The sequence below is a fragment of the Coturnix japonica genome, chromosome 15 (genome assembly GCF_054131305.1).
Source record: "Coturnix japonica strain WE chromosome 15, WE-NBRP24, whole genome shotgun sequence".
NCBI classification, from domain to species: Eukaryota; Metazoa; Chordata; class Aves; order Galliformes; family Phasianidae; genus Coturnix; species Coturnix japonica.
The window spans coordinates 17,028,612-17,044,390 of NC_140677.1; the positions used below are offsets into that span (position 1 = coordinate 17,028,612).

At 44.0% G+C, this 15,779-nt stretch overlaps 1 protein-coding gene and 1 long non-coding RNA gene across 15 annotated transcripts in view; one reads left to right on the forward strand and one right to left on the reverse strand.

Moving 5' to 3' along the window:
* Window positions 1-710: 710 nt before the first annotated feature.
* The window catches only part of PRKCD (protein kinase C delta), a 42,417-nt gene continuing 27,348 nt past the window's right edge, over window positions 711-15,779 (reverse strand). For 7 of the 14 annotated variants that reach the window (XM_085517131.1, XM_085517129.1, XM_015874545.3 and 4 more), the window contains exons 4-18: window positions 15,534-15,594; window positions 12,325-12,481; window positions 11,786-11,817; window positions 11,050-11,135; window positions 10,573-10,702; window positions 9,827-9,927; window positions 8,907-9,003; window positions 7,925-8,055; window positions 7,049-7,222; window positions 6,396-6,487; window positions 5,162-5,224; window positions 3,260-3,398; window positions 2,520-2,708; window positions 1,727-1,855; window positions 711-1,277 (exon numbers count right to left, since the gene is read on the reverse strand). In XM_085517131.1, the coding sequence (XP_085373257.1) occupies window positions 1,119-1,277; window positions 1,727-1,855; window positions 2,520-2,708; window positions 3,260-3,398; window positions 5,162-5,224; window positions 6,396-6,487; window positions 7,049-7,222; window positions 7,925-8,055; window positions 8,907-9,003; window positions 9,827-9,927; window positions 10,573-10,702; window positions 11,050-11,135; window positions 11,786-11,817; window positions 12,325-12,481; window positions 15,534-15,594 (1,740 nt within the window). In that variant the 3' untranslated portion in view covers window positions 711-1,118. Of the gene's footprint in view, window positions 1,278-1,726; window positions 1,856-2,519; window positions 2,709-3,259; window positions 3,399-5,161; window positions 5,225-6,395; window positions 6,488-7,048; window positions 7,223-7,924; window positions 8,059-8,906; window positions 9,004-9,826; window positions 9,928-10,572; window positions 10,703-11,049; window positions 11,136-11,785; window positions 11,818-12,324; window positions 12,482-15,533; window positions 15,595-15,779 lie in introns of all 14 variants that reach the window. The other 7 variants (XM_085517125.1, XM_015874543.3, XM_015874541.3 and 4 more) reach the window with 1 other exon arrangement.
* Window positions 8,941-9,438, forward strand: LOC107319583 (uncharacterized). The gene is made up of 2 exons (XR_001557864.2): window positions 8,941-9,072; window positions 9,271-9,438. It is a non-coding gene; the product is annotated as an uncharacterized LOC107319583 (long non-coding RNA).

Genomic DNA, 15,779 nt, shown 5'->3' on the forward strand with positions numbered 1-15,779 from the left:
TGGGAATGGTGAAGGTTTGCCCAGCGGAGCAGGAGGGTCAGACTATTAATGGCTTCCTCGTCATTGCAATTTGGAGGCCTGAATCAGGCTTTTACACTACACTGCTCTTGTATCCTCTTCTACATGCCACCTTCTGGCACACATTTGCACATACAGTTTAGGTTGCATGAAACCTGCAGAGGCTCCTGTCCTGGAAAGGAAGAATGAAGTGAGTGAAGGGAGCTGGGCTGGTCAGGGGGTCTGTGCTGCAGGGATGGAGAGCAGAGCGGCTGCTGCCCGGCTCCTCCCTGCAGGACACATTCAGAGCAGTCCCTGCAGCCCGGCACACAGCAGCAGATGTACAGCTCAGTTGTGCTTCCAGCCCTGCTGCAGAAGTGAAAGTCAGGAGTTGCTGCAACACAAACGTTTTTAAGAAATCCTTTCTGGGAAGGGGAGTGAGTTTGTTTCTTATTTTCTCCTAGCAAAGAAAGATCAAGGCATTCATTAACAAGGGATGCACAGCTAAGGGCAGCACTGGCTGCAGCCCCCAGCTGCTTTACATGGGCCTTAGAGCACAACTCACAGCCCTGCTGCCCCCACCAGCTGGGAATCCCTCATAAAACAGTTTTTCTTATCTTTGTAAGTGAAAAAAGCTTGAAAGTTTTATCATTTTCTACCGTGGATTAAACACAACTGGGGTTTAATTGGATATTTCTGCAGGAAAGACAAAATCACAGCAAAGAATGGAAGCTTTTAATATGAGTTTCTTTGGAGTGAGGACAGAAGAGCCGAGGGCTCAAAGAAACACTTCTATTTAAAAAGACAGCTTCCATTCTGCAATGCCTCGAGCAAAATATACAGCACAGGTATTTATAGATATATAAAACAACTACATTCAAGTAACCAAACAATTTACATTTTCCCAAATAGAGAAAATAATGCACGTGATTCACATACCTCGCCCCCGGCCATGCATAAAAGAACACTGCCAGTAAATCAGCAGTTACACGTCATTCACCACGCTACCACTCCGACGTACTGACACAGCACTGGGCCGCAGCACTGGGACACACGCAGCACTTGGCACTGCAGCTTCTGCTCAGAACATTTAGGGCTGTTGAAGTCCGGCTCTGCTCGGATTATTTTTCTAAGATCTGTTCGAATTTGGGGTTGGTGAAGGAGAAGCCATCGAACGCAGACTGATCCATGGAGTCGATCAGGTTCTTGTCGCTGTACGAGAGCTTCGGCTTCTCGTTCAGAAATTCTCTGTCAAAGTTGTTGTAGTCACTCGCTGATTTCTGTTAATAGAGCAGGAGGAGCAGTTTGAGATGGGGCTGCAAAGCTTCCAGAGCTGCAGCGCTTCCCAAACCACACTGTGGGCACAGTGAAAAAAACCCTCTTTGCCTATTCAGGACAACACAACAGCAGCACCATCACATCTGGTTGGGTGGAAGCAAACAGCGCTGTGCCGCCTTGAGAAAAGAAGCACCTGGACTTGTGGTGAAGCTTCACTTCAGTACCCACCAATTCTCTACTGACACAAGCCATGCAGTCACATTTAAACCCATTCCTTGGAATCAACAAATACTCGTAAGTTCCTGAGAGCACTGAAGGTCTGCATTCGCTCAGAGACAGACCCGCTGCCTTCCTGCAGCTCTTTTGCGTCTGGATAAAACTGATAAAACCCCCCTTGGCTCCTATGCGGGCATGTGCAATATTGCCATGAAACAAAGACTCATCCACGTACCACTTTGGGCTTGAAAGGAGGGTCAACCTCCCTCCTCTCTAGGGTCGTCCAGTTGATGGTTTTGAAGAAAGGATGATCCCTGATATTCCCAGTGACACCCAGTCTCCTTGTCGGATCTCTTTCAAATAGCTGCAAAAGAAGATAACCAATGATGCCTTACATTTGCTAAGAAGGCAGGTGGCACTGAAGAAGTAAGGGGTGTGCTGCTGAGCCAACAAGGGCTGCTGACAGTAAACTCCAGTGTTAACCTCCCTGGGCTTTCAGCTTGTCAAAGTAATCTGCAGGCTGATAAGCAGCTCCTTTTAAAAGCTGAGATTTCAAAGAATCATAGAAAGTTCTGAGTTGGAAGGGCCCCTTAAGGCATCCCTTACACCTCCTGCAGTGAGCAGGGAAACCCTCAGCTCCATCAGTGCTCAGAGCCCCATCCAGCCTGACCTTGAATGTCCCCAGGGATGGGGCACCACCCCCCCTCTGGGCCTCGCTTCCCTTATTGTAAAAAAACAAACAAGCACAAAGGCACTAAAAACCTTCCTAATATCGAATCTAATCCTCCCCTCTTTAACTTAAGACCATTTCCCCTTGTCCTGTCACAGCAGACCCAGCTACAGGCTCCATCCCCTTCTTTCTTACAGCCCCTTCAGATACTGACAGGCTGCTCTCAGCTCTCACTGCAGCCTTCTCTCCTCCATCTGCACAGCCCAGCTCTCTGCCTGCCCTGCAGTGGACACGTAAGGGAACACCCCTATTTAGAAGAAATACACTATGATGACCCACTCAAGGCTAACAGACTTACCTTTTCTAATATATCTTTTGATTCCTTGGTAATCCAGCGTGGGTAGTGAGGTGTGTCCACTCGGATTGACTCAAACAACTCATCTTCATCATCCCCATGGAAAGGGGACTGTCCAATGAGCATCTCGTACAGCAGGACCCCAAACGACCACCAGTCCACAGAGAACGTGTACTTCAAGCCTTGCAGAATCTTGTTCCACAAAAAGAGTGTGGGGGAAGAAATGTGACTAATTGGCACAAGGCAGAAGTGCACGCCAGGAAAACAGAAGCTGAGTTTAAGAGGAACCTTTAGTAACTGCTTTCTGGGGGGAGGTGGGCAGTTTTTGCTCTGAATTGTGGCTGCTCACCTGATGGGTGCACACCTGTTTGTTACTGCAGCGCACACATGCACTTTGCACAATCCCTGCCTGCCAGCTGTGAAGGCAGAAGGGAAAGTGATGGATTTCAACAACTGAACAACCTGCATTTCAGAAGAAAAAACTGCAGGTTTTGTAAAGTGCAGAGAGGGGACACTCACAAACACTAAGAACCTCCTACAGAAGAACTTGGATCGAATGTTTTTCTTATGCTAATCAGACTGTATGCAAATTGTATGTTAATTTTATGCTAATTAGGCGTTTCTCTTTTTAAATTTGAACTGTTTTTCTTTAAAGGCTGGAATAACCAACAATAACCACCGAGGCCACTCCAACACAGGTGCATTAAATCCCTCAATGCAGTGCATGGCAGTGCTGCACTGACCTCTGGAGCAATGTAGTCCGGGGTCCCGCAGAAAGTGCTGGCCTTGTTCTCACCAACCACGTTTTCTTTGCACATTCCAAAATCCGCTATTTTGATGTGCCCTTCCTTATCGAGCATCACATTGTCCAGTTTCAGGTCTCTGCAAAAAGGGGATGAAAGATAAATGGCCCTTTCGAAAGACAAGTGAATCATTTTCATATTCAGATGTGTGTGTTTCCCCCATAAGAACAGCTCCCCCCCCCCCCCCCCCCATCACACAACGGGGCTTTTCAGGGAAATAACCACCAATCAACACAATGCCTGTGAGACTGGAACTGCTGTACTTCGAAGATGGCAGGGAGAAAGGAGAACTCCTCTTGTCAGAGTAAGGAAGAGGCTGAGGTGCACACACAAAGTGATCATACAACCCTCAGCATCTGCTGCCATGCCCAGAACCACCCTCAATGGTGGTGCTCTGGAAGGTGTGAGCCACCGCCTCACCATGCAGAGCAGCAGTGCTGCACTGAGTGCGGAACTCAAGGGAAGGGCTGTCAGATGCCTGGAGTGTTTGGCACAAGCACCAACATTCAAAGCCTGCCCAATTTTAGTTCCACCTGTGACTCGTTCCTAGTTACAGCACAAGGAGCTTCGTGTGCTGAGATGTGCCCTCTTTGTGCCTCTTCTCAGAGCTGCACTCCTCATGCAGCAGGAGCCTTTATTTAACAGCAGTTTCCAAAAGCTACATTCCCTTCCTTTGACTGCAATGTGTTTTTTGTCCATCTGGCTGCAAAGGCACATACCGAGGAGGGCGGGCTGAAGAGCAGCCCTTACCAAGAAAGACTTGAACAGAGCAGATTTTACATGAGAACAAGGCAGCCTTTTCTCCAGCTACTTACACCGCCACAAGGGTGAGCTGCAGCATGAACCAGAAGAGTGAGTGAGCTGCTGTAAGAACCAAGAGCCCCTGCTTTAATGCAAGGCACCACGAATCCTTCTGTGTTTGGACACCTGCTGCTGCTCACCCAGGTAAGTTTCTGAGACAGGGAAAGCTCATTGTATCACAGGACACTGCTCTTATCTGTCTGCAAGCTCCAAAATCATCTATAAGGGTGCAAAGGGTTCAATGACATGCATCGCTACCTAAAACTGCTGCAGTTAGGTTCTGAGATTATACTGGTAAACTGCCTGTGTGAGATGGGAAAGAAAAGTACCCTTAGTAATGCTGCTCTGAGAATATTCCATACTCTGAAATCTCCCTCTAGGAGGCACCGATGTGATGTAGGGACAATTTACAAGCAGGTCTGGAAATGCTCTACAAAGTCTGGGATGGGAAGATTTCCTGCTGATAACAGGATGCTGCAACAGGTGATTCTTTACAGCAATAAAGGGGGATGGGCACTATTGGACATCTTGGGATGCACTTAACAGAACAGGTAGTTACCAAACAGTGCTTTAGAGACTTAAGATCCCTTGTAATGTGGATATTTACAGTAAAAAGCAACTGATGAGCATCTGGTCCCTGATATTTAGACCTGATGAGGCAGAAGCATCGATTCTATGGTTTCACATAGATGGCAAAAGCAGAAGACTTCCAACCTCATGGATTTCCCAGGGCTGGCTGGAGCTGATGCCCGCAGGGACCCTCACCATTGGCACTGAACTAGAAAGACTCGTGATTTGAAGGGAGGGTTTAAAAATAACAGACAAAAACTGCTTTTGTGTAACATAAATAACATTCCAGCATTCTGGTTGCCAAGGAAAAGACACAAAGATACAGAATTCATCTCAGGCATGTTAATGCCCTTGGAATAACATCAAATGTCTGACAGACAGCCTTTACTTGTTACATCAATCAGTAACTCAAAGAGGCATGAAATGTCGGGGCAATTCCTAGTTCCCACGCTGGAACTAGATGGCACTCACCTATAAATAATGCCTTTGCTGTGAAGAAACTGCAGCCCACATAAAATTTCAGCTCCATAAAACCTGAAAAAGCCAAAAAGCCTTTAGTTTAGTTTGTCTCCCCCAGCTAAAACATCAGAGAGTGCAGTTGGCCGAAAGAACGGACATAAAACTTCACGAAGTGAGAAGCGTTGTACGTTCCTTTAAACACTCAGAAAGAGCAAAGCAATATTTAACATCAGACCTGTATTTATACAGATGGATGTTATAATCTGTGAGTTAACCTCCACCTCGCAGCTGTGACGCCTAACAACGGGGACAGCAACTTGCTTTAATGCTTCATTCCTCTTCCATTGCGAATGCTGTTCCTTTGCTGCTCTTTAATAGCTTAGCACGTATTTATAGAGAAATGTGCAAACAGTTTTGAAATACAGTTACTGGGAGCTTAATACAGCACTGCTTTAAGGGGGATGGGGCATTAAAGGCTGAATTCAAAACAGACCTCAATGCTAATCTCTTTCTATGCTTGCCCAGTTGTAGCAGACAGGCTGAAAAGCAGCACTGCTTCTGTCTCAAAAAGGAGGTGATAATCCAGGATACCAAGGAAAGCATTTAAGGAATGCTTTCTCTTCCCTTGAGAATGTACGCCTTTAATCCAATGAGCATTTCCTCAGTACAACACACAGTAACACCAGCCATCTTCCTGTCCAGCTATAAAATAGCACCGGTGCTTTTGGGTACCCTATGCTGTTATGTTTCAGATTCTCCCATGCACTCATTCAACAACACAATTCCAGGCATTCTGCTGGGCAAGGTAGTTAAAGAACTGATCTAAAACTAAGTGTTATAATTGGGATAACACATTTTTGCATCTTTTAAAGTTTCCAGCTCTGGTATCTTTGTCACAAGTTACTGACAGAATCACACACGAAGCACCTTCCCATTTTTATTAACATCTTGTGTGAAGTGCACCCTATCCTCCTGTGCTGTTATTTACTAGATTCTCCCAGCCCCCACCAATGCTGTTTTATTTTCTTAGGATTTCTTTTCCTCCCCATCACATACTCTCTTAAAGGGCACTAATGCTGTATTTTTTCATTGCTGGCTTATGTTGTGGTTTACTTAGCATCTCCGTGTACAGGCATCCCTTAAAGCAAAACACGACAGTGCTGTGCAAATGTTAGAACCAGAAGCAGTAAAACCATAAAGACTACGAGCATTCATAGAGATTGGGACTGAAGCACTGTGGACTTACGTTGCTCTGTAGAGATCAAACCGCCCCTTGTCTTGTATGTGAAACATCAGGTCTCCCCCATTCAGGAACTCCATAACAAAAAAGAGGTGATCCTGTTTGCAGATAATCAGAGAACAGAACCATCACTGATGTCACTGCATACACGTTAAGTAGCAGCGTGGCTCCTGGGTACCAAGTGGCCACTTTCCTCATAGCCTGAAACATTTACCTGTTTCATGCACCCCTAAGAGTGTATGAGGTATAGATTTGAGTAGCTTGATCTTATAAAAGCTGAAGAGCTCATCTTGCATTCTGTGGGCTTCTAGATTTAATATAAATATACATTTAAACAGTTACTGACTTCTGTCTGTCATTACTGAGTCATTTTTGCTCCCTTCACTGAGGATGGTAAAGCTAAGGTCAAGGCTTTACATTAAACTGCCTCTTACTCCACACTACATAGATGTTACTCAGATCTCATTCTGTTCTCTGTGGGTATCACACCCACTTTTACTTTCCACAAGGCTTGTGAACCTACTGCAGAGGAGCACAAGAAGAACGAAGCAACAGTTAAACCCCCTCAGCCATTTTCACTTGGCTGCTGGTAACAGCTCCCATTAAAAGGCTACACATGTTGTGCTGCTGTTGCTGTTAGTTTGTTTTTATTTCCTTACCTTTGTCTGGAACGTGCAATAAAGGTGTGTGAGAAATGGATTTTCCCATGCAAGTGCAAGGACCCGCTTCTCCACCATGGTACATTCCACATCATCGTCAATCAGCACCACGTCTTTCTTCAGAGCTTTGATAGCAAAGAACTCATTCTTCCCTTTTAGCTCAGCAAGCAGTACCTACAAACAAAACAAAAGATGAGATTACAGCAGGAAAAGACTGCTGTAGGAAAGGCTGCTGCTGATGGTATCAATTAAGGGAAAGTCAAGGGCATTTACAGCAAGCACCATGACAACTAAACAACCACATAACTGGGAAAGGTGGGAGAGATTTGGGAAGGTGAAGCTGCTGGGCGTAGCTAAGAGGAAATAAGGTACAAAGAGCACATAACACAGGCAGAGCAGCTGTCAGGGCAGTTTGTCTGTCCTGTGGTAACACAAATAGATGCCTGTTTCTTCACTGGAGTTTCACAGCCAGCAGAGGACAGACCCTGAAGAGGTCACATCGCTGCTGGACACACAGAGCAGAGGCAGACAGGAGTGGAAGGTGACATCGCCCTCCCATGTATCCCCTCTCACCGCTCTGAGTCCATTTCTGTACAAAGCATATGAGCATGAATTATCCTTCTGGAAAACAGGCAACTCCTCTAAACTGAATATTAAGTAATTCAAGACCTGTTGTGTATTATGAATCTCTTCTGAGTTCAGGCAGATTTAGGCAAAGAACTTCTCATGCCTTTAGCAGGGATGGCTATACTCTGTTCTGTTAAAATATTACCTATTTGAGTGGCTGCAAGACAGTTCTGGTGAATGGAAATAGCCCATAATACGGCCGAGATCAAGCAAGACTGTCAGTTTAAGCTCTGTAAGTTTGCTACATACCTTTCCAAAACTTCCTTTCCCCAATACTTTATGGAAGACAAAGCTGTCTATATTGAATTTCCTCCTGCTTGCAATTCGTGGCGCTGTCTTGGCAGTGCTTCCCTCCCAGAGTTTGTCATATTGGCTGTTATCTGCTAATAGAAAGAGGGAGGTTAAAGTTCAGTATATTTAGAAAAACTGCATGACTTAGATCCCCTGCTAGGAATCAGTGACACAGCATTTCAATGCAGTGACAAGCTATTTCAGTTCATTTGCTGCAGGGACAGTGGCCAATGTAACCATGAAGGTCAAATCACGTAGTTTACAATAAGTTTAAATAACTGAAGAACATTTGATAATGTTGGATTGGAACCTGTGATCATTTTTGATGCTGGGTTTAAGCAACACATACATCATGAAAACAGCAGACCCTAACTTTATCACTGGGCACTGCAACAGAGATTCCCAGCTGTTACACTTACCTCTGAATAAATGATCATAAGTTACTATACCCAGACATATAAACTGCTAGAACAAATAAACCCTTACTCTGAACCTGTGGAGATAATTAAAGCAGCACTGGGAATCCTATCTCAGCTGTTCAATCTCAGCCAGTGCTCTGGCTCCTGAATCCTACAATTGACAGCAGTTGTCACTGCACAAAGGTTTATGACAGACTGGGTACAAATGAAGATGGTTAACAGTGTACGGGACATTTTGCCCACAGGAAGGGGAGAGGTGTCAGAGCAACGTGCTGCCCCCTCCCACCACAAGTGAACACAGACATGTTTTGCAGAAAGGTGGGTTTGCTCATGGACTAAAAAACACCACTCTTTGTCAAGAGGTTATCAAGCATTTTGCAGGTAAAAATTATGTGTATATCTTTTAACAATGCCTGTTCAAAAAAATCATCTAACAGAAGGCAAGAATGAGTAACAGAAACAAGCAGTTTGTGCAGCCTGGTGGGTAAACAGCTGGAGGAAAATGCTGCTGCTTTTCTCACCTGTTGTATCCCCCCCTGGACCTCGAGGTTTCTTATCAAAATCTTGGTAAACACCAACATTTTCTACAGATCCAGAATCAGACCTTCGCGAGGATTTCTGAGGAGGAAGGGAACACCTTAAGCTCTGCTGGCATTGATACTCCATCAGCCTCTACAACAACAGCTGGTAAATGCAACATGATGGCAGTGTGATCTTTTCTTTTTAATTCTACCAATTTTTAGTTCTACCAATTTTTCTGTGTCGTGAATGCCGGTGTAACAGCTCCCACTGTTTCCAAAGTAAATATCCTCTAAAGCTCAGGAATGCCTCAGCTGAGAGGAGACACTGTCAGCTTCTGTGATATATTTTCATGTTTTATTTCAGAGCTTGTGTTCGAATCTTCATTTCAAAGACAGAAGTCAACAGTCCATGCACAAGAGACAGCCACGTTGCAGCATGACACTAACAACGTAAGCTATGGGGCCAGTATTAATTCCAGGGGCATTTCCTTTGTGTATGTATCAGATTAATAAAAACTGAAATGATTTGGTCTATTTCTCCTCACGTAATTTTAGCGTTCAAGGGAAATTCCTAAGTTGAAGCACAAGAAAAACAGATTCCAGCTTTGTGCTCCCACCCTTTGAATGCAATTAACCAAAGGGGAGAAAACAACCCCAGCACTGCCAAAGAGTCAAGGTGCATCCCAGGGAGAGCACTCCTTTCAGGATTCCTTGTCAGGAAGGATGTTTCTCTCCTCAGCTTCACCCCCATGTTGCTGACATCACTGTTACTCCCCTTAGGGCCAAATTAAGAAGTTGTTTACATTCCCTTCATTCCAAACTTCCATTCCCAGTGAAAGCAAAATGGAATAGATGAAGTAAAAATAGAAGCCAAAAATGCTCTAAGAACTAATTGCGTGACAAAGGGCAATAAAACATACCTGGCTGACTTGAGTTAAAGCTTCAGCTAACAACTTCTGGTTAATTCCACACAGGTTGGCCACCTTCTTTTGGCATTTATGATGCACATTCATTGCACATTCTAAAACAAATTGAAGGACAGTCGTACAAACACCAGGAAAATAACATCTGAGATTACAACAAAACACCTTTATCCTCAGTGCAGCTCATATGCATTACAGCAAGCCCAGATTATACATTAATCTATGATTACAAATGGAAGTTATGATTTTTATCTTTAACACATCAAAGGCTACAAAAATACCATTAAAAAAAGAGGTGGTTTCCATCATTTTCTCTTCTTAAAGTCTGTTCCAATGAAGATCTTACATTTTTGGGACAGAATAAAAAAACGGTATTTGTGAACACATTGTGAACACATTGTGAACACTTCAGCTACACTTCAGGTGCCAACTTGAGTCAGACTAACCAGATTTCAGCTACCTCCAGTAGCACTTTTGATTATGCTCCAGATTACATCTCCATCGCAAGTCTTCTAATTGCATGTGATGCTCAGCTCAGCTGAGCTGTCACACAAGCCAAGCTCCTTGCTGTCCCCCTTTACTAAAAAGCCACTTAAACAACCCGTGGATGATGAATCTCATTGTGCATAACACACGAATGCACAGTGTGTGGTGACAGCTAATCTCTAGCTGGGGGCAGAGAGAAAACGATCCCACTGGACAAGCAGTGTGAGGTCCCAGCTGCCCTCCCTCTTTCTCCATACCTTCACATTTGAGTCCTTGCTTGACCAGCCCCCAGAGCAGGCTGCCGCAGTGGTCACAGAACGTAGGGCTCATGTAGTTGTAAACTTTGAAGCGGTGAGGCATGTCAATGTTGAAACGCTCCTTCTGGAACTGTGGGCAGAGAGATGGGTGAGGCACCGGACCCAAAAGAGGACCAGCTTCCTATAGAAAATAGCTTGGAAATTACAAAGCTACAACAACTTTATCCTGGATAGCCAGGATCTTAACGTTATGCATGTAACAATTTGGGTACATATCCCAGCCCAACTGGGCAGTTACTGAATGAAAACATGCTTTCAGCATCTCTTTACATCTTACTGTGCCAGCAGTGAATATGAAGCTACATAATATACATACACAGCCAAATACTGCCCAGAACGGACCTGCCTGTTTCTATTTGGGTTTTGTTAGTTCAGGACTATTTAGTTACACTCCAAGGATACAGTTCCAGCTCTTACCATTGTGTCTCTGCTGTTGGCTGCGGTACCGGTACACCTCCCAATGATTTTATCAATACATTTCTTATGAATAGCAGCGTTGCATTCTTCATAACATGTACAAAGGGGAACAAAGAAAGGATTTCTTCAGATAATAAATACATACAATGAGGTGTTTGCATTTCATAGCACAACATGAAAACAAACAATCGTGCCATGTACCAAAACCATTTCTATCATGATGCTCCTTTTAAAGTCATTTCCCTTCCATTCTCTTTTATCACAGCCTCTATTCCTAAACAAAATCTGTCTCCATTAGACAATGCCACCAGAATTTGAGAACACGAGGACAGTATCAGGCTTCTGATCCTCTTTGGTACCTGCTCTGCTGCTTTGAATAATGCACAGAGATCTGTGCTAAGTTCTGAAGTACTTCTGAATTCTGCTGTAAAATCCATCAGTCACTGTAATTCATTTTAGAAAAGGTTCCACAAAAGCAGCTGTCATGTACGAGTGCAGCCCCTCCAGTGCACAACACACACATCAGAAGAGTTAAATCCTGGCGCTAAAATTTCAGGTAGGAATCACAACTCGACAGCTCTGAGCTCACCACACAAGGTTTGTGTTTAACATTAGCAGATGTGTGGGCAAATTGACAGGACTTCTTTTTTCCATAGTAACTACTGGATCTATAAAATCAATTGGACTATAAAATAATGTAGGAAGTGATACAATAAAAAGACAAAACTCAACTTACGCCTACATTTGTATCCTTGTTTGTTCAGTCCCCTGAAAAACAAATGATAGAGAAGGAAATCATATAAGCACGTGCTTGCTAGAATACAACTTTGGGGTTTTTTCCTCTTTTCATCATGTCATCCAATTTCCTCATTCATTGGAATATTTGTCCCCATTAACAAACCAGTTGAAGTTCTGGTATTCAGAACCCTCTGCCTTAGGAAGGCAAGGCTTAGAAAGAAAGGCAGTGAGTTCTGAAAGACCGTCACATTAGCAGGAGAACGCAGGAAAAAACCAAAGCTTCCATCACACGGAAATTCCTCCTGATTTGGCTTACTATTAGAATGACTTTCCCACCAACCTGATTCAGCTTCTCGATCCTGATGGGTCTTTATTCTGCTATTGGCTAATTCGCATCTCAAAGACTGAGACAGTATATGCTTTCCGGCTTGCATTACTAATGAATTTATGTCTATGCTTTATTTCAATATACATGAGGGCAATTTAATAGTTATTTACCCTCTTGGGGGTGAAAGAAGTTTAGCACTTTCTCCTTACCACACGAAGTCTTTGCAGACAGAACAAAACGTGGGCTGTCCAAAGAAGGTAGCGATAAATTCATGATTTTTGATGTAGTGGATTTTTGCTTGCTTGATTGCTCCTCTCCTGTTGATAGTTACTGTTCCCTCTTCTTCCCTCATGGACTGTCTGCAATCTAAGGGGAGAAGGAGGCAGACAAGAAGACATACTTTTAACTCTAAGTCATTACCCAAGTCTAATATTTGTTTCTCCAAAATATTGTTTCCTCTTCTGTTTCCAGCTTGTATTTCAAATTTACACCCCCGTCATCCTTACAGACATTCAGTCCAACAAGGGCAAAGCACATAAATAAATAAATTGGTTCCTAATTGGTAGGACACATCTCTTCTGGACAGAAAGGAGCCGATGAGAGACAGTCGTCACCCAGCAGGGAAAGACAGAAGCTTCAATCAATCACAGGCACAAGTGCATTGCTAACCACATCGGTTCTGGTCAGCAGATTGAGGGTCTCATTGTGGAATAACACAGCCATGGCTTACAGGGAGGAAGTGCTGCAAAGTTTAGGCTAATGAGGCTGCCTTGTGCTGGGTGGGATGTTCCACAACCATGCAGCAACACAAAAGCCAAAAAGAACTTTTCCCATTGCCAACACAGCACTGCAAGGAAGGATATTTTCCAACAGCAGCATGGAGGTAGTGAAAGAGGAAGAAACTCTCCAAGCCAGCACTCCCCGAGGTGACACGCTTGTGCTGTGCTGGTAAAACCAGAGCCATGGAGCTGAATCAGCAACTAGAATCCAGGTGACCTCTGCTGCAGCAGCAGCCTGATCCCATCATAATCATTCTGAACACAGCACACACCATTAACTATCATCTACTTCCTCTGTTGAGAGCAATGGTTAATATTTATCAGTGGCACACTGCTTTTCTATTCCAAGGATCCTCCTCAAAACTTGCAGTTGATGTGACAAAAAACCCCATGCTCCCCTGTGCCATGTGCTCCTTAAGCACAACTGAGAGCAAATGTCACACTCCTGCAGAGGTGCTGCAGCCATAGCAGTGTGCACTGCACCCAACTGCAGCACCAGGCCTGACTGCAGCCAGCAACACAGCAGGCAAACCACAGCCTGAGGAGCATCTGCTGAGCTCCTAAACAGCACCGCTGGGACTCTGCTGAAGCGCAATGAACCTCAAGGCGAGACGTCAGGTTGTCTCAGTTCAACCTCCTAAGTTACAAAAGAAAACAGCCTTCAGAAAAACCCTACTTGCGTTTTGAAGAGAAGGAATAGAAAAACATCATCCTCAGAGTTCATTTTTCTGTTCGTTCCATGATTTTGTTTGTAATCTGAAGGGAGAAGGTCTTTCTGCAGTTCTGCTGCCTTGCACTTGGCCCTGTTTGAAAGTTAAGTGTGCCCTTCAGGCCAAGAAAAACATTAATCTCACGGGGTAATCATTACAAAAAGAAATCTCGCTTCTTGCAGAGGAGACCTTCCTGGTACAAACTGTCTCTAATCAGGTCTCAGAGGGGTCTGCTTTACACCTCTGTACAAAAACATCCACAGAAGTACAAGCTTCCAGGAAGTCCGTGCTTTTGTAACACAAATTTGCTATGCTGAACTACTCTGGGGTTTGCGATCATTGTGATTCACTTACAGGCTGAATATTAACATTGCCAGGTATTTCTCTTTCCTTTCAAGCCATCTTTTGCATTTTCCAAACCTGAACAAGCAGGTTTTCTCTTTGGCTGAGAGACATTTAAGCTCTCTGGACAAACAGATTTCTGTACGCCTTGCTGAACAGATGGAGCCTCATCATCAGTACCCCATGAAGCTGCCTTGGATGGGAAAGAAATGATGAAGTCCAAGACAAAAGTTTCCTAACATGATGGTCCACAACAGTTTGAATGTCAAACAGAATATCGCTGGTGCATAAACAGATTCCAACCTGCATATGGTTCTTCAGATTCACCAACACATCTATTGTTTTAAATATTTCTTTAAAGAATAAACACTTCACAAAGGAGAACAAAGTAACAAGACAGCAGGCAGCTTCTGGGTTGTGTTCTTTTTGCCACTGCAGAGCTAAAACAACAACTCTGAGACGCTGCAGTGCCACCTCCTGCATATCACCATCTATCTTTAGCAGCCCTTCCAGAAGCTGCCAAGCAGATTGCACATATGGTACAAAAGACCTTCAGAATCGACTTGTTCCATGAGAGTTGAACTAAGAAACCTGCATCTATTTGGAAAAAAAACAAAACAAAACAGCCATACACAAAAACAAACAAAAACACCCAACCCCAGACCAAAATCCCCATCAAACCCACAGCAATGCTTTCAAACTTCCTGCTTACTCCCTTTCCACTGATTATTTATTAACACAGCATTACACCAACTAAGACGGATAAGCTAAAATGACAGATCAGTGATTCCCAATAAACAAAGGTTTTGTGACTTCTAGTACTAGACAGTTATGCAAGATGTGAGGTTTACATCATTTCCTTCAGGAAAGTTACACAAACCCCTGCTAGAATATTTGTTTCTGTTGGCGTACCTAAAGCTTCCCGCTCTCATAACCAGCTCTCTCCTCTCCTCTCCTCTCCTCTCCTCTCCTCTCCTCTCCTCTCCTCTCCTCTCCTCTCCTCTCCTCTCCTCTCCTCTCCTCTCCTCTCCTCTCCTCTCCTCTCCTCTCCTCTGTCCCACTGTGTGCAGATTTCTAACCCATACTGCCTGTTAACTTCTTCAACTGATACAGCAGAACATTAATACGATTTGCATTTGGCATTTAACCATTCACTCATTGCTGCAATTGATTTCCATGACTAACGAGCATTACAGCTGAAATCCCAGGAAAATGTGACCTACTTCCCCAATCCACAAAGAACATGTTTACCACACAAATTAGAACAAGACATTTTTAACTTCTTCATGCTTAAAACAGGAACTCAGTACTTTTCTATTCAGTCAAAACATGAGGACAGTCAGATTAAAGGCCCCAGGGTGCCTGAATGCTGCAGTACTACAGAGTATGAAGGCATTTACAAGCTCACAAATGTGGCACCCGTGACTCCACCAAAGCGAAGAACACCCTTATAAAACTAATAAAAATCCCCACAAGATGAATTAATAAGATCAGAAAACTACTCAGTATCCCAGGGGTTGGGTTTTTTTGTAAGCTACATCCCATGTTTTACAGAACTGGAAATAAAATCCAACCAGCTGACATTACCTGCATCTTCTAAGTAGTATTGCACAGCCATCAGCACCTTCCCCTGAGGTTGCAGGTCAAGCTGTGGAAAGAAAGATACCAAAAGTGAAGTATGTGGTAGACTGAAAGTCCCATGAGCTCACACTGCTCTCCAGGCAACCAAAGCACAGCGTTCAGTAACTACTGGATTGTGACCCTATTCCATATCTCACAGCTGCAGCTGAGCCAGGTGCTTTTATCCTGTTGTTTTTCCTAGCACGCTGCACT